The sequence below is a fragment of the Aptenodytes patagonicus genome, chromosome 13, assembly GCF_965638725.1.
Source record: "Aptenodytes patagonicus chromosome 13, bAptPat1.pri.cur, whole genome shotgun sequence".
NCBI lineage: Eukaryota > Metazoa > Chordata > Aves > Sphenisciformes > Spheniscidae > Aptenodytes > Aptenodytes patagonicus.
In genome coordinates, this window is record NC_134961.1 from 482866 (window position 1) to 505209 (window position 22344).

The 22344-nt window shown below is 60.8% G+C and overlaps 1 protein-coding gene across 1 annotated transcript; it reads right to left on the reverse strand.

Moving 5' to 3' along the window:
• Nucleotides 1-408: 408 nt before the first annotated feature.
• Nucleotides 409-22292, reverse strand: CLCN7 (chloride voltage-gated channel 7). The gene is made up of 25 exons (XM_076351023.1): nucleotides 22129-22292; nucleotides 14345-14416; nucleotides 13018-13089; nucleotides 12711-12776; nucleotides 11954-12086; nucleotides 11497-11606; nucleotides 10634-10714; nucleotides 10145-10207; nucleotides 9476-9559; nucleotides 9212-9305; nucleotides 8715-8779; nucleotides 8117-8233; nucleotides 7717-7771; nucleotides 7101-7161; nucleotides 6151-6289; nucleotides 5770-5863; nucleotides 4242-4411; nucleotides 3841-3892; nucleotides 3385-3512; nucleotides 3112-3197; nucleotides 2711-2843; nucleotides 2513-2572; nucleotides 1973-2149; nucleotides 1785-1865; nucleotides 409-1665 (listed from the first exon to the last, which is right to left on the reverse strand). Exons 1-25 carry the CDS (start codon nucleotides 22261-22263, stop codon nucleotides 1579-1581), a joined length of 2415 nt encoding a protein of 804 aa, XP_076207138.1. The 5' UTR covers nucleotides 22264-22292; the 3' UTR covers nucleotides 409-1578.
• Between the last annotated feature and the right edge of the window lie 52 nt (nucleotides 22293-22344).

The window sequence follows — 22344 nt, forward strand, 5'->3', positions numbered from 1 at the left end:
CCACAGCAGGGCCGGGGAACCGGACCCACACAGGAGAGCAGGGCTGACCCACGGCACAGGGAGGGCCCCCACCGCCAGACCAGGCTCTCACCAGAGCCCATGGCCCCGGTGCTGTTACCAGGGCCCAGCAGAGGCATTCCCTGCTCTGTCAAGGCCAACAAAGAGCCGCCAAAGGGAAAAGCACCGGGGAAGGGGCAGCTGCCCCCCTGCCTTAAGCACTCCAGCCCTGCTGGTGGGCTGAGGAAAGCTGGGGGGGGGCCTGGCCTCCCCACCAGGGTCATGCCCTCCCAGCACCAGCAGCAGGGACGGGGCTCAGCTTAGCCCTGGGGGGCTACTGACAGACATGGCGCTGAGCCTGGGCAGCAGCAATGAAGGAAACAGGGATGCAAGAGACGGGGAGCACCACAATAAAAGTACAAACAGGCTTTATTTGAGCACAGTATCCCGTAGTCGAAAGCCCCCCCAGGCACCAGGATGCCCCTGCCCAAGCGAGGAGGGGGTAGCACCGGGCCCGTGGCTCCAAGCCAGGGCAGGGGGCAACACCAAGGTGAGGGGCAAGGATAGTGGGAGATGGGGGAGCTCAGGTGCCAGAGCTGGAGCCCTCCTCATCACCCAGGGGAGTCCAGGCTCTGCTCCCTCCCCCTGGCCAGATCCAGGGCTGGTGGTGGGTTTTGGGGTGCCTGGCAGGGCCCAGGCTGCTGGGAAGGGCCAGAACAAGCTGCAGGAAGTGCAGAAACACACCCAGGGGTGACTCTGGACCCCAGCATGGGCAGAGGGGAGAGGCAGCAGCAACAGTGGGAGGAGGGCAGGAGTAGCAGAGGGGCACGCGCTAGGTACACAGGCTGCAGGACCAACACTGCCCCAGAGCAGGCAGCTCTCCCCTCCCCATCCCTGCCCCGAACCCCCAAACCCCACATGCAGGTTGGGGTCAGAGCAGCCGAGGGAGCCAAGAAAAAGCAAGAGGCGGCAGCTGCTGAACCACAGGAGCCCTTTTATTGCACAGCCGAGCAGGGCACAGCCCCCTCCTCAGCTGGAGGGGCAGAGACACAAGCGCTTGCCCCAGGGCTCAGCTTGACCCAGCCAGCAAGAGCACGGGGCAGGGGGGATGAGGCCCTGGGAGCAGGAGGGAGCCCCACCATGTCCCCTCCGCTCCCCACACAGACCCTGCAGCAGAGGCCAGGGCAGGGCTAGGTCCTAGACAGCCCAGGCTGGGTGGATGACATGATGGAGGCCATGTGCCGTGGCAGTGGGACTGTGCCCAGCTCAGCAGGGCACTTCTACTTCCCCTGGCACACTCCAATCTTCACCCAACCCTCAGGGACAGCCTATGCCAGAAGCTAACGGAGCCAAGGGTGCGTTTTGATCCCTCGGGAGAGCAGAGGAAGGGGTGAGAAGAGGAGGCAGTAGACATGGGAAGGCAGCGCCGGGCAGGAAAGCTGGTCCAGCACAGCTGTGCCAGTGCTCCGGGCACTGCGATGCTTGCACAGGCTGGCCCAGTCCTCTCCCCGCCTCCCACAAAAGGGGGTCCCCGGCTCTGAGGGGCCGGGGCACATCTCCACTGGGCAGTGCCGCCCCACGTCACGTCTGTGCCAGCGAGAGCTCCTCCAGGCCTTCCTTCCCCAGCCGGTACCTGGCAAGATCCTTGCGGGTGACCATGCCCACCACCTGCCGGGAAAAGGGACAGGGTACAGCCCCACGCTGGCACGCAGAGCCTGGGGACAAGGGCAGTGTGTCCCCTACCCCGAGGAGCCCAGGCTGCCTGCACACGGCAAGCAGGGACTCACCTCGTTGTGATTGTCCACAACTACCAAGTGTCGCAGCCCCAGGGCTCGGAAGAGCTTGAACACCCGTGGCAGAGACGCCTCCTGCAAGGCAGAGCAGGGCTGCGTGGGCTGCGGCATCCCCAGCCGGCACCCATCACCCACCCGTGACCCCGGGATGCTGGAGTGGGGAGGGGGTCCCTGGCTGTTACCTGAGGCACGGTGTAGGGTGAGGGGTTCATGAACTCGCTGAGGTCGATCATGCACTCACGCTCGTCCTGGGAGACGTGGATGGACTGGATGGGGGGGAAGCGGGGGTAGGCGTCCCGGAAATCTTTCAGCTTCAGGCGCCGCTGTACCAGGCTCAGGTTGGCCCTTTCCACAAAAACCTTCGGAGGAAAGAGGCCATCAGGGACTGTCACGCAGCACTGAGGCACCAGGGCCAGGGCAATGCACAAGAGCAGGGAGGGAAGAAGGCAGGAGCATGGGGCAGATAGATCATCTGCAGAAGAACAGCCTGTTTCCCATTCACTTGGGGTTTGTGAGCCCAGTGGAGTGCAGAATGATGCTGGGGTAACCCCAGCACGGCATGGCAGCCCTCACTGTCTCCTCGGGTGAGTCGAGGGAGATGACATGGACCCTCCACCAGCTCCTCCTGAGCAAGGCAGGCACCAAAGGGCCTGAGGCAGCAGTGGGACAGGGGCACCGGGACTCTGACACAGCCCAAACAGCCTCCACGCAGCATCACCCACCTTGTGCTTCAGCAGGACGATGAGCTGGGAACGCAGGATCAAACCCCGCAGTCCTGCCACCTGCGACAGAGCACCACACGTGAGATGGGGCTGGGGGGGGGGGGGGGGAGGGGGGCAAGGGCAAGGGTCCCACGCCACAGCCAGTCCTCACGTGGCCAACCCCCAACTGCGTCCCCTCGCAAGCAGCACCTAGCCCACCTGCGTGGCATCAGGGTTGCTCTCCACCACCGGGAAGCCATTGTGGTTAGAGGAGGTGTCGCTGAGGATGTCCACAACCGTGCCCACTCGCTCGATCCTCCGCAGGCAGGTGACAGGAGTGCTCATGACCTCCCTGCGGGAAAGGCTCAGCGTGAAACACAGTCCCACGGCAGCAAGCCCCAAATTGCACACACACCCCCCATGCACACCTCCTCCACCCCCATAACCCGCCAGGGACACAGGGGGGGAATGCACCACGGGCCCTGCTCCCCACTGGGGAAGGGGCTGGGCTGGTGGCACTGGGGACAAAACATGTCACCACCTCCATTTCCACCTCAGGCCAACAGCGTGGTCCAAAAGCTGCTGCCCTGGGAGTGACGAGCGTCCCCCAGCCCATCTACCTGGCCGTGAGGGAGTGGGATGTCACCGGAGCCTCCCAGTGCAGGAAGGGCACGCTCTGCAGCTGGATGTGCATGTCATAGAGCCCCTGCAATGAGAGCCAAGCCGTCAGGAGAAGCCCGGCGAGACGCCGAGGGGTAGAGCCAGGCAGCAGCTCCCCTCCGAGAAGGAGCACACACTAGTCCTGGCCCCCCCCACAGCTCCCCAGCACCCCCAACCCCAACACACAGCCTCTCGCCGGGTCCCAGGCTCCTGGTGACCACACCAGCTCTCACCTCCACAAAGTAGTCTCCCACAATCTTCGCTGTCATCAGCACCAGCATGATGGGGAAGCCATAGGTGACATTGCCCGTCGCCTCCATCATGATGACCGTGAGACTCAGTGTCATCCGCACTATCCCACCTGCGAGAGGTATCCGAGGGGTTTGAGGGTTTAGAGGGGCAGGGAAACATGGGGCGAGGGGAGAGGGGATAGCAAAGCACCCGAGGCCCCCCAGTCTCTACATGGTGATCCAGGACTGCCTGCACAGGCAGGGGTGCCCTGGACGAGCCCAGCCCTCGCTAGTGCCCCAGTGCTGCCCGTACTTGGCAGGGTTATTAGGAAGCCGACAGCCAGGCTGGGCTTCAGCTGGGGAAGAAGCTGTGCCAGGGAAGCACGGACCACTTTTTCCCATGCCACCTTCACCCCGACATGAGCAGGAGGTGGCCAGACTGCGCCATGGGGAACTCACCCAGCTGTGCGGCAGCTCCCATCAGGGCGTACTTCCCAGGGTCAGCCCAGATCTGAGCACAGGAGAGAGAAGGGGCCGAGTCAACTGATGGCTCCAGGGCACCCAGAGATAATAAACAGCACCCTGGCCCCAAAACCCCCCTTCAAAGTGGGGAGGAGTGCCTGAGGCCACCTGCAGAGCCCACCTGCCGGCAGGGCTCTGCTGGGATGTGGGAAAGCCCAGATGCAGCTCAGGAAGACATCAAGTGAGGAGTCACCCCCCTCCACACCTTTCCGGACTGCTGTGCCAGGCTCTTAGCCAGCTCCATGCCTGCTGCTTGCCCGTGCTGCCTGCCCAGCGGCAAGGGAGGAGGGCTGGGTGCCGCGTCTCCCACTCAGCGCTCTTTCTCACCGAGCACTCACCGAGCCTTTGGTCAGGTAGGACAGGGAGATGCCGAAGAGCCTCCCCCAGGCAGCGCCGATCAGCAGGGAGGGGATGAAGACCCCCGCAGACACCGTGAGGCCATAGGTCCAGCAGGCCAGGAAGAAATACATCAGTGTGAACATGCCCAGCGTCATGGGGTTGTAGGAACCTGAGGTGGAGAGAGAATGGAGAGTCAGTGCTGGTCCCGCAGCCCAGAGGACACTGCGATGGGCTGCAGCCATGGGAGAACAGACAGCAGCACCCCACGACACACTCCCAGCAGTGAAAGCCCCTCTCATCGGGTGCACCTTCCTCCCTGGCAGCACTAGCCTTTCAAACCGGCTCTTTAAGTTGCTTCTGCCCCCTCAAGGGCCCTGCCAGCCGGCCGGCAGCATCCCAAGCCCTCCCATCCCACCGAGTCCAGCAGGCGCCTTTCCTCCATCTCGTGACCTGCGATGACCTGTCCCCTCCCAGCTCCACGGTTCCCAGCCTCCCGCGAGGCAGCGTGACGAATTTCAAAGCCCCGAGGGACTGCCAGTGCTGGAGGACAAGGTCAGGAGGACAGAGGTGCTGGTGAGCTGGCAGGGGTCCTACCGCCAGCTTCGGGATCAACTCAGCAGAGTAGGTCCTGCAAACCCCCTCCCGTCCCACAGCTCCCACAGCTGCTCCGGCCAGTCCCGAGCTGCCCCATGGCGCGGGCTGTGCCATCACAGCGAGACCCTGCTGTCCCCAGGACTCAGCCTACTGCTCTTTTAGGATTGCTGAGCAGCTCAGTCTAGTTTAAACAAGCACTTTGCAACCTCTCCTTCACAGAGAGGTCGATAGACCGAAGCCCTGAGCCAGGGAGGACCCAGCACTGCAGGGAGGGGCCCAGAGACACAGGACATCACTTGGCTTCGGGTGGCCAAGCTGCACTCTCTGGGCTGAGGGTCCAGAAATTCGGCGCTGTCTGCTCCCTGCCCACGTGCAGCTGGGCACAAAACTCAGACCAGCAGGCAGAGGGCATGCTGTCGTTACACTAGGTCCAAGAGAAATGGGAGCTGGAACCTGGGAGCCAAATTGCATTTCTCAAGCAAATCCAAACCCCGAGATCCACCTCCACAACCTGCCCAGAAGGTAAAGTCATTCTGGGGCAAGAGGCCCTGCTAATTAAGAAAACAGTCAGGGACATTTCCAGGACGGACTTCAGACAGCCAGCGAGGGTCAGACATGCTCCCACGCAACTCAGAAGCAACAGCTTGCAAACATGCACGAACAAAACCAGGTCCTCATCCATAGGCTCCCGAGACCACAGCCCTTTGGCTGAGCTTGTAGGTGCCACCAGGTGGAGCATCCATCCCTCCTCCTTCCACCACCACAGGAAAGGAGCAGGCACAGTGCTTTGCTGCATCCCATCGTGCCCTCGTGGGGCCGTGGTGATCATCCCCTGCCTTGTCCCACGAGTGGCCAGGGAACAGGTCGGCCACCTTGTGTGAGCCCAGCCCTGCTCTGCTCATGTTTAAGGACCCGCTCACCAGATGCACAGACCTGGAGGGTCATGGAAGAGGTTGACGACACTCTTCTCAGGTGTGTTGAAGAAGGCAGTGGCCATGGAGTTGTACTCTCCATCAGCACAGAAAAGCTGAGGGGGGAGAAAAGAGAGAGTTAGAAGCAGCAGATCCGGGCCGCCCTGCGGCAGGGAAGGCTGCCAGGCTCAGGGGGACACGTGCCAGGGAGGAGGCAGCTCTGGACAGCAAGCACTCCAACACCACGCTTGGGTCTCCAGCTCTGCCTGCGGCGGAGGGCATTGACTGTGAGGTCCAGTGCCACAAAACCCAGCAGGGACTTGTCTCCCTGCTCAGCCCTCAGCCTCTACCCAGGCTCAGAGTGCCCCCCACCCTGGGGGGACCGTTCTCCAGCATCTTCTACCTGCAGAGGATATGCCACCGTGCTCCCCTGGATGGGCTGGCAGTCTCTCGAGCAGTAAATCATGACGAAGCCCACAGTGGCCGTCACTGCTGCCACCAGCATGGCCTCGACCACCTGGAGGCAGGGCCGGTGGATGTACCTGCGAAGGGAGCGGAGGAGTGAGGGTGGCACCCAGGGGTGCGGATAGAATCACCCACAGCCTGGCTTGGCACGTCACATCGGGCATACAGACAGGCTGGCTGCTTCTGCTCCCTTCCCAGACCCTGCCAGGCTGTCCTGCGCTCTTGTCCTCTGGCAAAGCTATCGTAGAGACCTGGGGTGGGAGGCCAGCGGCAAGAGCAGCTTTGCCCAGCCAGCTCCAGCCGACCTGCCTGCCTCCCCTGCACGGAGCTGGGCACAACAGCTCCCATGGAAAGGTTGGCATGATCTGGCTGGGGGGACAGTGCAGAGCCAAGCCCAGAAAGCTGCGGCTCGTGAAGGCCCAAGAGGAGTGATGCCCTGGAAGCTGCTGCAGGCCCCTCACCGCTCTACTGCCATGGGTTATCCCTCCCTGAGGCCACGAGGCCGGTCCTGGCGTTTGAAAAGCTGGTGACAAGTATTGGCTGTGCCAGACTGGGCTCAGATGGCTTTCGTAGGTCTCTCCATTCTCTCGTTACTCTCAGAAGCACATAACAGTCAGGTCTGCAGTGTTTACACTTCTTTGGGCCCTCAAGTCACTGGAGGGAAATACTTAGCAGGGTCAGAGCAACAGTGGGATGCTGCGGGTCACAGCCTCGATGGCAGGCAGCGAGAGGCACGTGGCATCTTTGCCTCCCAGCTTCCAGGGGCTGCTGTTGCTCACGTTAAGTGCGAGATTACAGCCTTGCTCTGGCTGGGAACACTGCTTCAAGGGAGCACAGAAGGCACCAGCCAACCCATGTCAATCACCTTAGTTACCCATGAGCTCTTACCTGATCCGGAACATCGTTAACCAGTAATTGAGGGCATTGAACAGGGCCCCGAGGATCCCGCCTGCAAATGCAAAAGAGGAAAAGCTCAGCATGCAGGTCCCAGGCTCTCCTACAGCTGCCCAGAACACACGAAACCCGTCAAGCTCAGGGAGACACCAACAACCCATCCAGCAGGACCAACAGTCCCAGGACACGTGGACACTGTCCCTGCAGAGACAGCCAGGACCTGACACCAAGAGGAGCCCGGCACTGGCAGCAGGGTGGCCGGGGGCCAGCGTCACAGCGCTGGCACTAGGCAGGTGAGGGATAGGACAGCTCCGCGGGGATAAGGGCAGCTCGTTCGAAAGTGAGGGGCTGCCCACGACTGCGATGCACTGACCCCACTCGACAACTTTGCGGTACGTGGATTAAAGGGGCTCGCCTTTGCTACAAGGGTAAGGGTTGGGCCAGGATCCAGCTCTCACCCCCGTGTAAGCCCCACAAGCAGCCTCCGCTCCAGAGTTTAATGGATTTTCCATTCTCCCCAGAAAACTGGATTCCAAAGCTTTTTAGACCCAGACAGTGAATAGAGGAAATTATTCAGACTAATCAAATTGAAAGAGCAGCACTCTCTTACCAACCACTCCCATAAAGATGAAGATAGGAATTTCCTGGATCGTGTATCCCATTTTCTGCAAGCAAGAAAGAAGTGGGTTTCAGATCTCCTGGCCCATCTGCAGCCCCGCAGCCGGTCACTGTCTGCTGGGACAGCACAAGCCTGTGCTGGCGAGCGGCTCCCAGAGCTGCCTCAAAGTCTCCCCTGGTCACCCCGCAGCCCCCAGACCCAGCAGTGGCTGCAGAAAAGCCTTCTGCTGGGGTTGGTGGAGCTGGGATCTGGCCAGACCTCACAGCCTGCTAGGGCAGAGCCTGCCTCAGCCTCTGGGCGACGTTTTAAGGCAGACTGGTGGCCCCAAGCTGCCATGGGCTGCTTCTAACCCCCCCAACAGAGCCCTACATGGGGAATATCTGTGCCATACCTCGTTATCAAACCTGCCGAAGTTGATGAGCCCAGGGCTGGAGAGATCCCAAGCATTGCCGTGGTAAACACTCAGGACAGAGTTCAGCGTGAACGTAGAGATCATGGAGGCGAAGAACTGGAAGGAGATGCAGCCCAGAGTCACTGCCAGACGCCTCCAGCCCCGCGCCCTCACCACGTGCCCCCCACACTGCCCCAAACCACCCCCCCCCCCCCCCAAGGTCCTTGGGTAGGGCTTGGTACCCAGGTGTGGTGGGGACAAGAGGCCACGTTCCCTGTGGCAGCACTCAGGGCAGCTTACACCAACCAGGGGCTCACTCTTCCTTTTGCCTCTCCGTTGCCCTGGGGCACAGCCCAAGGCAGCTCCCTTGGAAAGGAGTTGGCAGCAAGATGGAGCTCAGCCAGGTCCAAATTCAGCCCCTGAGGGCCAGGGCACAGAAGGGGAGCTGGGATGCTGTTCCCTGGGATGTGTTACACTCGGCTGCCCGGCTGGGGCAGGGATGGCAGGAGGCCTGGGGCTGCAGGGCATCAGGAAAAGGCAATGCCTCACATCACAGCTGGCAGCCCTCGATTTACTGCTCCTGCTTTCCAGCACTTACGATTCTCCACGTCAGGAACTGGTTCCAGAAGGAAGCCCCTTCCTCCAAGCTGAAGAGGACACCCCCTGCAAATGCAAGACACAAACACCTTCACAAGGGGCGCATGCCACAAACCCTTGGCTCACAGCACCAGCTAAGGCACCCAAATTCATCCTAGACCTTGTGCCCCACACTGCCCCAGACCTCACAGGCTCCAGAGAAGGGACCAGCAAGCCCACCAAGCCATCAGTGATGTAGTGATCATAGTGAAGCCCCTCCACTGCCTTCCTCCATCTGAGGGAGGCAACATTTGGGATCTGAGACAGATGACTCCCTCCTCTCTTCCCAAGACCTGCGTGGCATGGCAGTACAGCTTGGAGCAGGGCCAGGCGCTTTGCAGGAGGGCTCCTGCAGTGCCCTAGGCAGATCCCGGCAGCTGCCTCCATGCAAGTGGGAGCAACCTCCTGACGAGATCCACATGCAGGCACCGCTCAGTGTCAGAGAGCCGTGACACGTACCCACGGGGGCACCAAACGCAGCCGAGACGCCAGCAGCAGCTCCAGCCGAGACAAAGTCCCTCTTTTCTGTGTCTCTGCGGAAGTACTCAAAGATCTGAAACACCGAAGCGAAGGCAGGTTTAGGGCTGGCCACAGGCATGAGTTTAGGGGAGACACAGGGTATGCCATATATAACCCCAAGCCACCAGCATGACCCCGAGGAACAGCCTGGTTTGGGCACAGGAGGGACACCTGCAGCACAGCCCCTCGGCCCTCAACACCGACCTTGAAGTCTCGCTTTAAAGACGTGGATCTTCCCTGGGAGATCCCGGCAGCAATCACCGCTCCAGAGTGAATCATGGGTCCTTCCTTTGGGCAGGAGAGCAGAGTCAGATCGGAAAAGGAGGAACCCCAGGGACAGTCAGGGATGGCTGAACGCTGCTCAGCAGGCTGCAGCCCTGAAGAAGCTGGCTGGGAGGATTTCCCTCCGGGAAATACAGACCTTGCCATTTTCCCCCCTTAAATCCTCATTCTAGCAAGCGGCTCCCAAGGCCACCTCCTGTTCCCACCGGCACTCCCTCCAGCCGAGGGGACAGGGGCTTCCCTTGCCTGCCTTCGATCCCAGCAAGCTAGAAAGGTCCCAACAGGGCACCCAGGCCTCCCCCATCTAACACTTGCAGGGACAACCACCGACGGACGTAGGCTGCTGCTCTCCTGCCCTCAGCCGAGCCACACACAGGCTGGCTCGGTGGCACCGCATGCCCTGGGGGCTCCCCAAGCCTGGCCACGCCGCAGTCACCTTGGCCAGCAGACCAGGGAATAAAACTGGGAAGTCGCTGCAGGGCCCCCAGCGCCCCATCCCCAGCACAGGGCTGGTAATGGGCTGTGGCACGTGTGCCAGCAGCGGGTAACAACATGCCAGCAGCGTGCCAGAGAGCGCTTTGTGCACATCACCTTCCCAACGGCCAGGCCGCCGACCACCGAGAGGATGACCCCGCAGACTTTGATCACCAGGGTCTGCAAAACAGAGGCGACAGGCACAGCACATCACATGGGTGGCACGAGGAACACAACCGCGGCAGCCACGGGGGACGCAGACCCAGCAGGAGCCAGCGACCCCGGGGAACTCGTGATTCTCTGCCCTCCCTTGTGGCAATGGGGTTGGCCAACTTTCTTCTTGGCCAGGGCAAAAAATTACCCAAAGCTGCTCTTCCCAGCGCCAGCTGCTGATCCCAGGGCAGGAGGTTTAATCGCCTGACACCAGGGGGGAACAGCTACAGAGCCGGGCAGTGCAGCAGGGCAGCCGGGAGCTCATGCCAGCTCCTCCTCTGCCGCAGCGCAGGCAGGGACCACCCCATGAGGACAAAACACGCCTGGGCCAGCCTGGCAGAGGGGCCCCATCACGGGCAGAAGGCACACATCCCACCACCTCCTCCTTCCTACCTTGAGGCGGACAACGTGTGGGATCTTCACGCCGTTGAGATAGCATTTGATCTGGGGAATGCCACTGCCAGCTGCGACGGGCTGCGGGGAGCAGGGACAGCATGAGTGGCTGCCACGTACAGGATGGGGACGCGCTGGCCACCCTACCCCTGTCTCTCAGCACAGGGCACACCAAGCACAACCTCCACGAGGCTCAGAGATGAGGCCAAAGCCTATCTACAGGCTCTGGAGGTGGACTTGAGGGAGGCACCCACTGCTCCTAAGGTCAAACGTGCCAGGAGCTTGCTGGGTTCTTGGGGAACACTAGGGTGTTCCCACCACCATGTCATGGCGAGAGGCCCGGTGCTGCAGAAGGCTCACACTTGGTGGCCAGGGAGAGCAAGGGCAAAGCCACAAGGAAGACACTGCTGACTCAGAGTGGCCCATAGGGAGCCATTGCCCCCTCCCAGCCATAACCGGCCCCAGTCTCTGTCTTGCCCTCCAGAGCGTGTCCCCGAGGCACCCGACCAGCCTGCTCTCTGCCGGCGTTCATGTATACCCAACGCGGAGAGGCCAAGCTGGGGCCAAGGCTTGCAAGAGTTGCGCCTGCGCCCAAGGCTGGAGCACACCCTCTGCCCCAGGCTGCCAGGGCTGCCAGCGAAGGACAGCACGTCCCGTCAGCCTGACAACCCCGGAGAAACTTGACAGCACAGCTGCAGCCAACGCTGAGGAACTGGGGCTACCAAGAGCCAATCTGGCAGAAATATATTTGCTTTTACACAAATTTTCATGTTTTCTGGAGACATGATCCTGCTTCCCCCATGTAAAGAGTTGGGGCAGGAGGCACAGGGATACCCCAACCCAGACCAGTTCCAAACTCTTACCTCTATGAAAGCAACGATCACGGAGCCCACCATCACCACGCTGGCATTCAGGGTGGCCCAGAGTAACAGGGAGAAAGACAGGCCCCCTTTCTCCGTGAACTTGTCGATGTCTGGGGCAGCAGCTCAAGGAAAGGCTAGTATCGGTTGGGTACCATCCTTCCCACTGCAATAACGCAACACTAAAGTGTTTCTTGGGCTGTGGCAGCGCAGCAGATCCTGTGCACTTAGGACAGCCAGGGCTGCTGCAAGGAGCCTCCTCCGTTACGGCAGTGCCCAGCCACAGCTCAGCCCCGCAGAGCAGCCGGGCACTCGGCAGCACCTTGGGTGGCAGGGTCTGTAACGCCAAACCCAGGCGAGGAAGCGCTGCCCTCTCCCCTGGCACCCCTCTCATGGCTACCAGGAGCAGAGATCCCGCAGCTCCCGGCTGGCCAGTGGCCACGGCTCCATGGGAGGATACTGCCCTTCACCACCCGGTACTTCAGCCCAGCCAGGTTCTCCACCACGATGTCGATGAAGCAGGCGACGAGGCCGGTGAGGATGCCGATCATGGCACAGATGACCCAGCGCTTGATCTCCACCGTCCGGAAAGCCTGAGGGTCAGATAGCTGTCAGACCCCACTGCCACCCAGCCCGTCCCCCACCAGCGTCGGGGGGACTCCAACCCACCTGGCCACTTCCCCCAACACAGCCCTAAGCCTGGGCAGCTCTGAGGAGAGCTGCCCAAGGAAAACCGATGCTGGCTGATCCAGGATTGCAAAGCCTGGCCACAATTTACTTATTTTAAGCCAGTGCCCCTGCCCCTCTGTGGGATCCCTAACAGCAGATGTGCTTTTCCAGCTTGCCTTTCTCCATCAGGCCCCTCCTGTTGGGCTTCTTGCTGCGGCACTGACTCCCAAAGCCCCCAGGGCAGATGCTTCACATGGCTCCAGAAGTCCCTCTGCTCAGGGACCTGCCCCGTGCTGCCCGGCAATGCCACCACGCGCACCCAGGCTAGCTCCCATTCGAACCATCCTATGCTGGGTCCTTGCTCCTGAGGTTTTACGGCTCGTCACAAGCTGGTCAGCGCCCATAAACCCACCCCGGCTCAAGCACTGCTTTGAGCACGACCTCCCCCGGGGCAGAGAAGCCCCCCAGCAGCCAGGCAGGGGGGAGTGACTTCCCTGGGCCATCCCAGCTGCAGGGACGGTGGGCAACCGGGTCGCAGCGAGACTCACCGTGTGGTTTATCCTCCTCTCCTCCTCCAGGAACAGCTGGTTTTCGCTGTTGTCATAGTCCAGGCTCTAGTTCAGGAAAGGGAGATGCTGTTACCATCTAGCTCAGGGGAAGACACCCCCATGCTGGGGAGGGCTGGCCTCAGACCCTCACCCCTGCCCCTCCACACCCCTGTATCTTTTTCCTCCCTCGATCCAGCTCCTTCCCCACTGAAACCCCTCTAGCTGGGCAGCCGCAAGCCCTCGCCCCACGTACCTCACCCACTGCATCCCAGAGGGCAGAGCCGAGGGAGGGAAGACGGGCGCTTACCTCGTACTTGAGCGACAGGAGCTTCTCATTGTGGGGGATCTCATTAGGATGCTGCCGAGGGAGCTCCGTCTCCTGCAGGACATGACGGACAGGTTAGAAGGGCCAGGTCCAAGTCCAACCCTCCTCTCTGCCACATAACTGCTGGTTTAATGCTGGTTTTCATGCTCAGGAGAGGCAGGGAGGACTGCAGAGACCCAAGCCCTAGTGCAAGCTGCCCGGCAGGCCATGATCCGGGATGATTTTCCAGCAGTTGGTGGATGTATGGGATTTAAGGCAGCTGGAACAGGCTGTCAGGCATGCACCCTCGCCCACTGCCTCTCCAGCCCCGGGTAGGATGTTTCCCCACAGGCAGATGGAGGGTTTGCCCAGCCGGGTACCAGGCTGCCATGCTGATCCGGCGCTGCCTCCAAGCGGCTCTGTGCTCCGGTGGAGGGCAACCTTTCACCTCGGCAGGAAATTCCTTCAGCCGAAAGCAAGGAGCTATTTCAAGCAGGCCCGTGATTTTGGGCAGAAACCAAATTCTGTTTCCCAAACGCCTTTGACCGTGCAAGCTGTTCCCAGCTCCAAATTAGGGCATTTACTGAGGATGCCGGAGAGGGCCCCGGGGCAGCGGCACCCTACACCCTTCCCCGGCCCCGCGTTACAGCTAGGGCCAAAGCCAGCCCAGCCTTTCCTCTGAGGCGCTGGATTAAGACCTATTTCTTCCCATTTAAGAATTCCACAAGAAATATTTAGCAAAAGCCTTCTTCCCGTTTGCTCTTCCTACAGCTCCAGAGCCGAGGCAGGAGCACCTGGAGAAGAAAAGCTTCTCAGGTGTGCATGGAGGGGGAATAACTTGAAACTTGAGAGTTTTTGCAAGATGCCCCGTCTGCCGCTAACCCTGTCCCCAGGCCTGAGACATCTTCCCCCAGCTGCTGTCCCACTATACATCCCCTCCCTTGCCTTCACACTGAGCTGGGCAGCAGGCAAGAGAAGCAACTTGGAGCTCTCACGACAAGAAAGAAATCCCTTCCCACGCCACTGGAGTCTACATTTGCTCCCGTGGGAGGAAGGTTCCTGTGCCGGCAGGCTGGTGCTGGCACTCAGAGAGGTGCAGGAGACCATGATGTCCTCGGGCCAGCACTGCGGCTAAGAGGAAGCAGCAACGGTCGAGGCAGAGGGGCAGCCAGCTGCCCACACCATGAAGGTCGCCCAGCCCAGGAGGAAGCACTGGAGCCCTCATGGGATAAGCGGGATGTGAGGGGGGGAACAAAAGCAGCCGTTAGTGCTGCTAGTAGAAGAAGGGAAGTGGTCTCAGTAACGGCGGGCCCCTTTCTGTGCCACTCACCAGCTCACGGATGTCCTCGTTGAGGTCCACATTGCTCAGCTGCCCGATGCGCAGGAAGGAGGAAGGAGTGAGCTGAGGAGAGAAGGGAAAACGGGGTCAATTCCTGAATGCGCCACAAGCCTTGGCAGAAGGAAGGAGCAGGCACACGGGTGCTCGTGCTCTGTGCCCCTCACCGAGCTCTGCCTGCCTGCCCGCCGCCAGAGCCCCCCTGAAGCACAGCACCCACAGAGGACTGCTCTCGGAGGACACACGGAGGAGGTGGGACCCACAACCCCGGAGGGAGCATGAGGCAGCGGCAATCTGCCAGGGTTTGGGCAAGCTGCTGCAACCTGTTAGTTGGCAGAGCCGGCTTGCCCCAGGGGAGGTGCCAGCCAGCAGCAGCTCATTCGAGGCCGGCAGCCCCAAGAGCTGGCCAGAGTCACCAACAGCCTCCAGCGAGGAGCGTGGCACGCCGACGCAGCAACCATGCAGCCAAGCAGCACGTTCCACACTCCCCTGGAGCTGGGGAGCGACAGACCCCCCTGAACAGAAAGTGCCATCTCCGCGGTCACAAGCACACCAAGACCTGCCTGGGCCACCCCTCAGCTCACGCACCAGGCCAGTGACAAGGGATGGCCGAAGGCACGTTTGGCTCTGCCATCTGCTCCACGGGAGCAGTTCCCAGCCAGGGAAACGAGCACGTCGGCACGTTCATCTCCCTCCGAGCACCCAGAACTGCAGCGACGGCCGGGCCGGTTGCCAGCCAGCGCACACAAGAGGAAGCGGGGCACGTTGCTCCCACACAGCCTCGGGGACACCAGCGCCTCTCCGAGCCGGCCCCAGCGCGATGCTGGGAAGGAGCATTTGCGTCTCCCTCTGGGGAGGCAGGTTCTCCTTTTGCTGGTGACCACTCGGGCTTGTTACTGGCAGCGCAATTGCGTAACACGGGAGTTTTTGGACTATTTGTGGCACCTCTTGTCTCCTGGCCGAGCCAGCCTCCAGCCGGGCAGCGCTGCAAGGGGACCCAGCAGAAGCAGGCAAGCTGCTGTCACCCCTCCGCCATTGTGAAACGCAGGGATGCACAAGGGTGCAAGCAGCACTGTCACTAAGCACAGCCCAAACGCCATTTCTCAACATTAAGATCTTCCCCTCTGGAGCCTCACCCCTCCCCAGCTGCCAGGCTAAAGAAGAATAAAAGAGGGATGGCGAGCAACAGCGGGGCCCTGGCACATCAGTCCCTCTCTGCCGGCAAGCTGGCAGATCCCAGATCGAGCCCCTGCTGCTTTAATCCCCACCAATCCCGTCTGGAACACGCAGGCCAGAGCGACCGGGAGCCGCGCACGTCACTGCAGATGAAGAATATCCCTTTGTGTTTGCAGCCTGACCTATTTTCCCCATTTCAGGTTCTCATTCGCTCCCTGACCTGCAGGCGGGTTTTGCTCCCACTTCTCAAACCCTCTTTGGTGCCCTTTCGTCCCCAAAAGCCTGAGCCACGGCAGGCAGGGGCGTCCCTGGCAAGGGAGCCGCAGGGCTGTGGATCAGCCCGCAGGAGGGGCTGAGCACAAGGTGCTCCACGTAGCGGTTTTTGGACATGGGTTTGCCAAGACCAGCCTGGTTCTGGTCTGTGATGGCTCCACAATCCCCCTGGAAAGGACCCAGGTGGACTTTCCCGGCAGTCAGAGCAGACCACCGTGGGCTCCTACAAGCCGGGCACACCCGAGGCTGTCACCTCCCCGGGGGGGACGTGGATGGGAACTTACGCAGAGTCACGAGCTGGAGGCAGGAACTGCCCGTTTCGGTGCCCGCTGGTGCCCAGCCGCTCCGGTGGCAGGCAGAGGTCCCAGCTGGGCCCCCGCCGTCCTGGGGAGGGGGGAAGGACACGGTTCTCGCCCTGAAACCCTGGGAGGGACAAAGCTGAGACCTTGCAAGGGAAGCCACCTCCACCCGGCTTTAGGAAGCACAAAGGTTTAAGGCTCCCGTTAGATGCCACACGTCCAGGGCAAGATCAAGGCAACGAGATGGAAACGGTCGCTCATGCCATGTCGCCTGCTCATTCCTGGGCTCAGACCTCAGACAGGACCAGCCCTTCGGGGAAATTCTCCTTCTGCTAGCCATGGGGGTCCACAGAAAGATCAAATGTGGCTGAACCGGTGACACCCCCCTGCTACACCCCTTCCTGATGGAGCAAGCGGCCAGGGCACGGCAGCTTCACTCCCAACAGATTAGGCAGCAGCAGGACCTAAGCACAGATGAAGGGAAAGGAGCTGCAGTTGAACCTGAAGCTGAACTTTGTTAGACAAGCAGCGTGTTTTTAATATGCGCCCCCCCCTCCCCAAGTCCTGGCATCTCTCCGGCATCCAGATGGGCCGAGCCGCTCTGCGAGCAGAGGGCTGGCTCCCGCCTCGCCTGGCACAGGGATCACATGCCGGGAAGACAGGAAAAAGCTACTTCCCAACTTTTATAAGAGGGACACGGGGGATTCAGGCAGTCAGGAGCCAAGACAGAAGGTTATTTGTGCACGGCTCAAAGATTCACCGAGCACATGGACAGCATTACCCTCCTTTGGATGTTTTTCAAACTCAGGCCAAGACAGCTGCTGATCCCGGGTACATATGATGTTGGTGTGACCGTGGTACGATTATCTCCACATAACAACACACACTGTTGCCAAAACCCAGAGGACACAGACTGGCTAACAGCTCTCCTGTTCCAGGAGAGGCTCTCGGGCCAGCTGAGCCTGCCTCCGACAGCGGCACATGAACAGCGACGGCACCCAGCCCTCAGCACTCGCCCCGTTTGGGTGGTAAAGCTAATTCCTTACCCATTTTGAGCTCTGAAAAGAGATGTCTGGAGCCTTGATCTGGACCAAAACTGTTTAACATCTTTGTCAGTGGGACAGTTGGTACGCTGGTGGGCAGGGCTGCTCCTCAGAGGGACCTCACCAGGCTGCAGGGAAGCCCCTGAAGTTCAACAGAGGCAAATACAAAGCCCTGCACCTGGGATGGATGTGCCCCAGTGGTTAGAAAGCAGCTTTGCTGAGAAAGCCTTGCACCCAGCTGGTGGACAAGTTGAAGAGGAGTCGGTGGCACAAAGCTGCAGTGGAGGTGGTCAACCAGTTCCTGGGTGGTGCAAGACCACAGCCAGGAGGTCCAGGGAAGGGATCCTACGCCTCCGCCTGGCACCTGCGATAGCACACCTGGGACTTGGTGTCCAGTTTGGGCTTCCCGGGACGAGAAAGGCACGGAGACACAGGAGTGAGTCCAGCACGACAGTCAGGGGCTGGAGTACATCATAAGACGTACAAGGAGAAGCTGGTGCTTCTCAGGGAGGTGATCTTGCCATCTCCAGACACCTAACAAGAGGTTACTGAGAAGACAGAGCCAGACTTTCCTCGAAGCTTTGCATTGATGGGACAAGAAGCAGCGGACAAACTGCAGCAAGGGAACTTCTGCTTAGATATCAGAAACAAACGTCCACCCCGGGGGTGGCGACACACTGAACCTGGGGCCAGAGAGGGCACAGAGTCTCTGTCCTTGGAGATACCCAAATCTCCACCGGACATGGCCCTGAGCGACCTGGTCTAAGGGATCCGCTCTTAGCCGGGGCTGGGCTAGAGATCTCCCGAGGCCCCTTCCCCCTTCACCATGCTGCCACCCACTCCAGCACTGATCTGAGACGGGCGACAGCAAATTCAGGATCAATCTCAACAAGAAAAAAATCTGGCAGAAGATCTCAACCACCACCTTCTACTCATGCCCCGAAAGGATCATCTCCAAGATCGGGCAGCGGCAGCTGAATGCAAGATACCAGCACCAGCCTGGAGCATCGCAGGTCGGGGTGGGAGACAGCAGCACTGCTGCCAGCATCCCCGTTCGGCAGAGGTGACAAGCAGCCACACTGCTATACGTGATGCCACAGCAGTGTTTTACCTCCAAGCAGAGCAGTCAAAGAGCAATCCCTGTTTGTGAATAGCAGAATGACTTCAGCTGAGGCTAAAACGCCGCAGAACCAACCCGGGTTGTGTGCACAGCGACCTAGCAGTGCCTCCCAAACGTCGCTCTGAAGAACTGTAAATAGGGAGCATCTGACTCTGCTCCACAGCCCATTTCCACAGGGATGAGCCAGCGAGGCTGCTGCCTGCAGGACATCGCCCACCCCCAGCAACCACCGCCTGGCGTGAAGACGGCCCCCCACACGCTGCCCCTTATCACCATCCTGCTGCTCACTAACGAACTGGAAGCACGTGGCTTTCTGTTATCGATGAGATAAAGTGCGATGCAGACCGCATCAGGAGCCCACAGCAGTATTGCAGAAGCAGCGGGAGGGAAGGAAGAGGATTTCCAGCACCCAGGGCCCTCTTGGCCCCAGTGCGCTCTGCCGAGGAGCCCCCGGTACCCGCTTGGGTGGGAAGGACGGCTCCAGGCTGCAAGGCTGTGTCACCGGGTGGCTCACCGGCAGGGGAAGCCCTGTCACCGGCTACAGCAGCGTATGGGGGAGATGGGCTGCAGGGCTTTTGAAATCCCCCTCCTCTGACACACAACCACAGCTGCGATGGGCTTCAAACCAACGCAGCCATCATCCCCGAAACACACCACACCGGGAGAGAACGAGGCTCCTCACCTCCAGGCCCATAAGGGAGGAGAAAGCATCCGGACTCTCCCCGTGGCGTCACCACTCGGCTATGATTTTGCTTCCAGCCTCCCGATGCCACTCCAGGGCACAGCTGCTCCTTGCCCCTCACCTGCACGAGGCCGGGAGATGCCATTATTGTCCTGGCCCACCTGCCTTTCTCTGGGCACCTTGTCCCATGTGTCCCCTCTGCAGAGGAGCAGCGCAAGGTTAAAGCGCCGCGGCAGTCCCCAACGGTGCGAGCACCCAGCAGAAGGAACTGGACTCGCTAAAACCCCTCTGCTTGGGGAAGGTCCTGCCACCACCCGAAGGCAGTGGCTTTCCAGGGAGGCCAGCTCCGGGCTCCTGGCAGCAGGCAGGCCGGGACAGGCAGCCTCTCTGCCGGTACCCAGGGGACGCGCAACCTGCAGCCCATCCGCCAGGAATCAGGGCTCACCCAGCAGACTTCTCTTTTTCTCCCTCCCCCCTGCCAAGATTTTCCGATTGCAGCAAGCGCGGCAGCCCTCCGGCATCGCCACCCGGCCACAAAGGCTGCATTTTGCCCTCTGCTATTTGAAGTTAAAGAAAACAAGACCAACAATATCTAGAGATATTGTGCATCTAGAGATGCAGAATAAACACACAAGGGTTAAGAAGGATGAGCCGCCCAGGAGCAGCAGCCTGGTCCACATTTTGGTGACCCCCTGCCCACACCCCCTGTTCCAGGCACCCTCTGGAGCAGGAGCATTATACCAATCCCAAAGTCAAGGCATTTTAGCACAAACACAGACATATCTTCGATGGGTAGCAAAGGAGAAGCGTTCTTTTTCGAAAAATGCCTAATGATGGAAATTGGCTGCTCTTACTAAAATTGTCCACCCGCTTTTCAACCCGAGAACTGCCACGCACGGCTCGAGAACGTGGGAAAGGGGTAGCCCACGGCAGGCGTGATGCTCAGACACACAGGCAGCCTCTCGCTTCTTGATATACTCGAGGCACTAGAAAGTCCTGGTGAGAGGATGAAGGCTCAGTCAGCTCCGGAGCAGCGCTCAGCTGGCCCCAAAACCAGAGGAGACCTCAGGCACAGCCCTGTAGCATCCCCCGCTACAGTCGTGTTTATCCAGCCCCTCCTCACCTCTCGCCCACAAGCACTCGATCTCAGTCTCTCGCAGCACTCAGCCGGGGAACTACAGACCCATGTTTCCTTTTGTCACTTGAAGATCACTTTCACTTCCATTAAACAAGCACGTGAGAAAGGGAAGAAGCTCCACCGGGGACATTTTTATTGTATTACCACAACCCAGGTTTAAGCCTCCCGTGAGCTAAGCAGCTCCAGTCTCTGTTTCTCTGCCAAAGCTGTCCTGCCTTCCCGCTTCAATCTATACGACTATACAGCATCTAGGTCAAAGGACCGTCCGAGGGAGAGAAGCAGCTGCCCTACACCGAAAGGCAACCCCAGCGCTACAGTGACAACCCAGCTGCCACTGCCAGGTCGGTGCCGCTGCCGGGGGCACGTGTGGTCCGGGCAGCCCTGGGTTCGGAGCGCTGGCAAGGTACTCGCTCTCCTCCTTTGCTAAAGGAAAATGCCACGTAGTGCCTTGTCACCAGCTGGGGCCTGAGCCATCCGCACCGTGAAGGGACACGGTGACAATAAATCAGATCAGCAGGGCCAGGTCTCCACCACTGTGGAGCCCTGCTGTAGGGGGGGGCTCAGGCATTTCTTCTGAGCCACCAGGAAAACCCTTTCCTAACTGACCCACAGCCACAGGATCTGGTTAATCCCTATTTCAACAAACTTCAGACCTGCAGAATTCGCCACGTGGTCTTTAAAGTCAACCCGTGCTGTAAATACACCGCGTGCTGTTGTACCGGCTGGGAAGATTATTTTTATTTTCACACCAGAACAGCTGCAATGGTACAGGCGACTCCTTCCAGCCGCCGTGCCCTGCTCCCGCAGCGCCACGCTAGGCACTTCCAGCCTAACGAACCCTGCATTTCCCTCTAATTAGCCTGCTGTTCTGACTTGCCCAGGAGCAGGACAGCACAGAATCGTGCTCGGCGAGACATCCCTGCTAACAGCTGCCAAAGGCTGGCACCGCTCCTCCTCCTCTAAGCTCAGGTGTCCCAGCAAACTCTTTGTAGGAAATTTGAGGACGTCACCCGGAGGCAGCTCCTCTCCCACCTGGCGCTGGCATGGAAGCGCCCCGTGGACCTGGCCTGACCGCGGCCCTCGCCCGGCACAGCCCGCCCAGCCACAGCTTCGCTCTGTAACAGGCACAGAGTGCCTCGGCCAGAGCCACGGCGTGCTTCTTGTGGAGAAGAGACTGCTAGGCAGACTGCCCGAGTAACAGCCTCCGGGTACACTGGAGAGAAGTTTCTCTTCAGTTAATTACCCCAAATTAATTTGCAAGAAGGAACTGGCCTCCCTGTGTTTGTGATACGTCCCACCCTGGATTCCTTTTGCCAACGTAGTTCCATCCGTACTGCACGATGCCCACCACCACGCCAGCGCTAGACGCTCTCGTGTTCGAGCCCGACATGTTGGTTTGGGCATCAGCAGCGTGCCAGGCAGCAGGCTCTCTCACAGAACGGTACTTTTAGTAGAAATGAAGCGGGCAGCCCCAGCGGGCAGGAGCAGGGCCCTGCTCAGCACAAGGTCCCGCTGGCAGGGACCGTCTCAGCCGCTCGGCTGCACCCACGGCTGAGGAGCGGGCAGGAGCCGGCCCCGCGGAGCTGCAGCGAGGTCCCGGCTGGGCATCGGCATCGCTGTGCGCCGGCACCTCATGACGGGAGCCGGCCGTGGCGGGACCGCTGTACGGGGGGCGGCGAGTCAGCCCCCACACTCACATTTTCCCCCACGAGTGACAAGAGGGTCCCATACCCCGGCCGTGGCTCCCTCCCGGCTTCTCCCCGCGCCGAGCCCTACCAGGTTCTGCTTTCCCCCGGGCTCCCCGGCTTGGGGGAGCCCGAACTCCCCCCGGAGCTGCTCACGGAGCAGAGCCCCGGCACCCCGCAGCTCCCTGCCGGCAGCCGCCGCCCAGCCCCGGGGCAACGAACACGGTTAAACGCTACAGGGGAGGGGGATGCGGACACGACCCCGGCCCCAGCCTCCCTCCGGCGGCGTCCCGGCGCAGGGAGGCCCGGGACGGGGCAGACACACACACACACCCCCCCCCGGTGCCGGTGCCGGTACCCACCTGCCGGGCGCCGCCCGCCGCCCCGGGGCCGGTGCCGTTGAGCAGCGGGGTGGTCTCGCCCGCACGCCCGTCCTCGTCGTCGTCCTCGTCGCGGTCGCGGCCGGACCAGGACACCTTCTTGGCGACGTTGGCCATGCGGGGCGGCGGCGCGCACCTCCGCCGACCACTGCCTCACCGGCTGGTCATGTGACCGCCGGGCCGCCGCCCTCACGTGAG

Bases quoted from the DNA above. Each gene is read 5' to 3' on its own strand.
- CLCN7 (XM_076351023.1), bottom strand. From the start codon at position 22,263: ATGGCCAACGTCGCCAAGAAGGTGTCCTGGTCCGGCCGCGACCGCGAC. The intron at 13,090-14,344 runs GTGAGTGGCACA...CATGTCCTGCAG, and splicing joins ACGAGGACATCCGTGAGCTG to GAGACGGAGCTCCCTCGGCA. The intron at 1,666-1,784 runs GTGAGTCCCTGC...TTTTCCCGGCAG, and splicing joins TTGTGGACAATCACAACGAG to GTGGTGGGCATGGTCACCCG.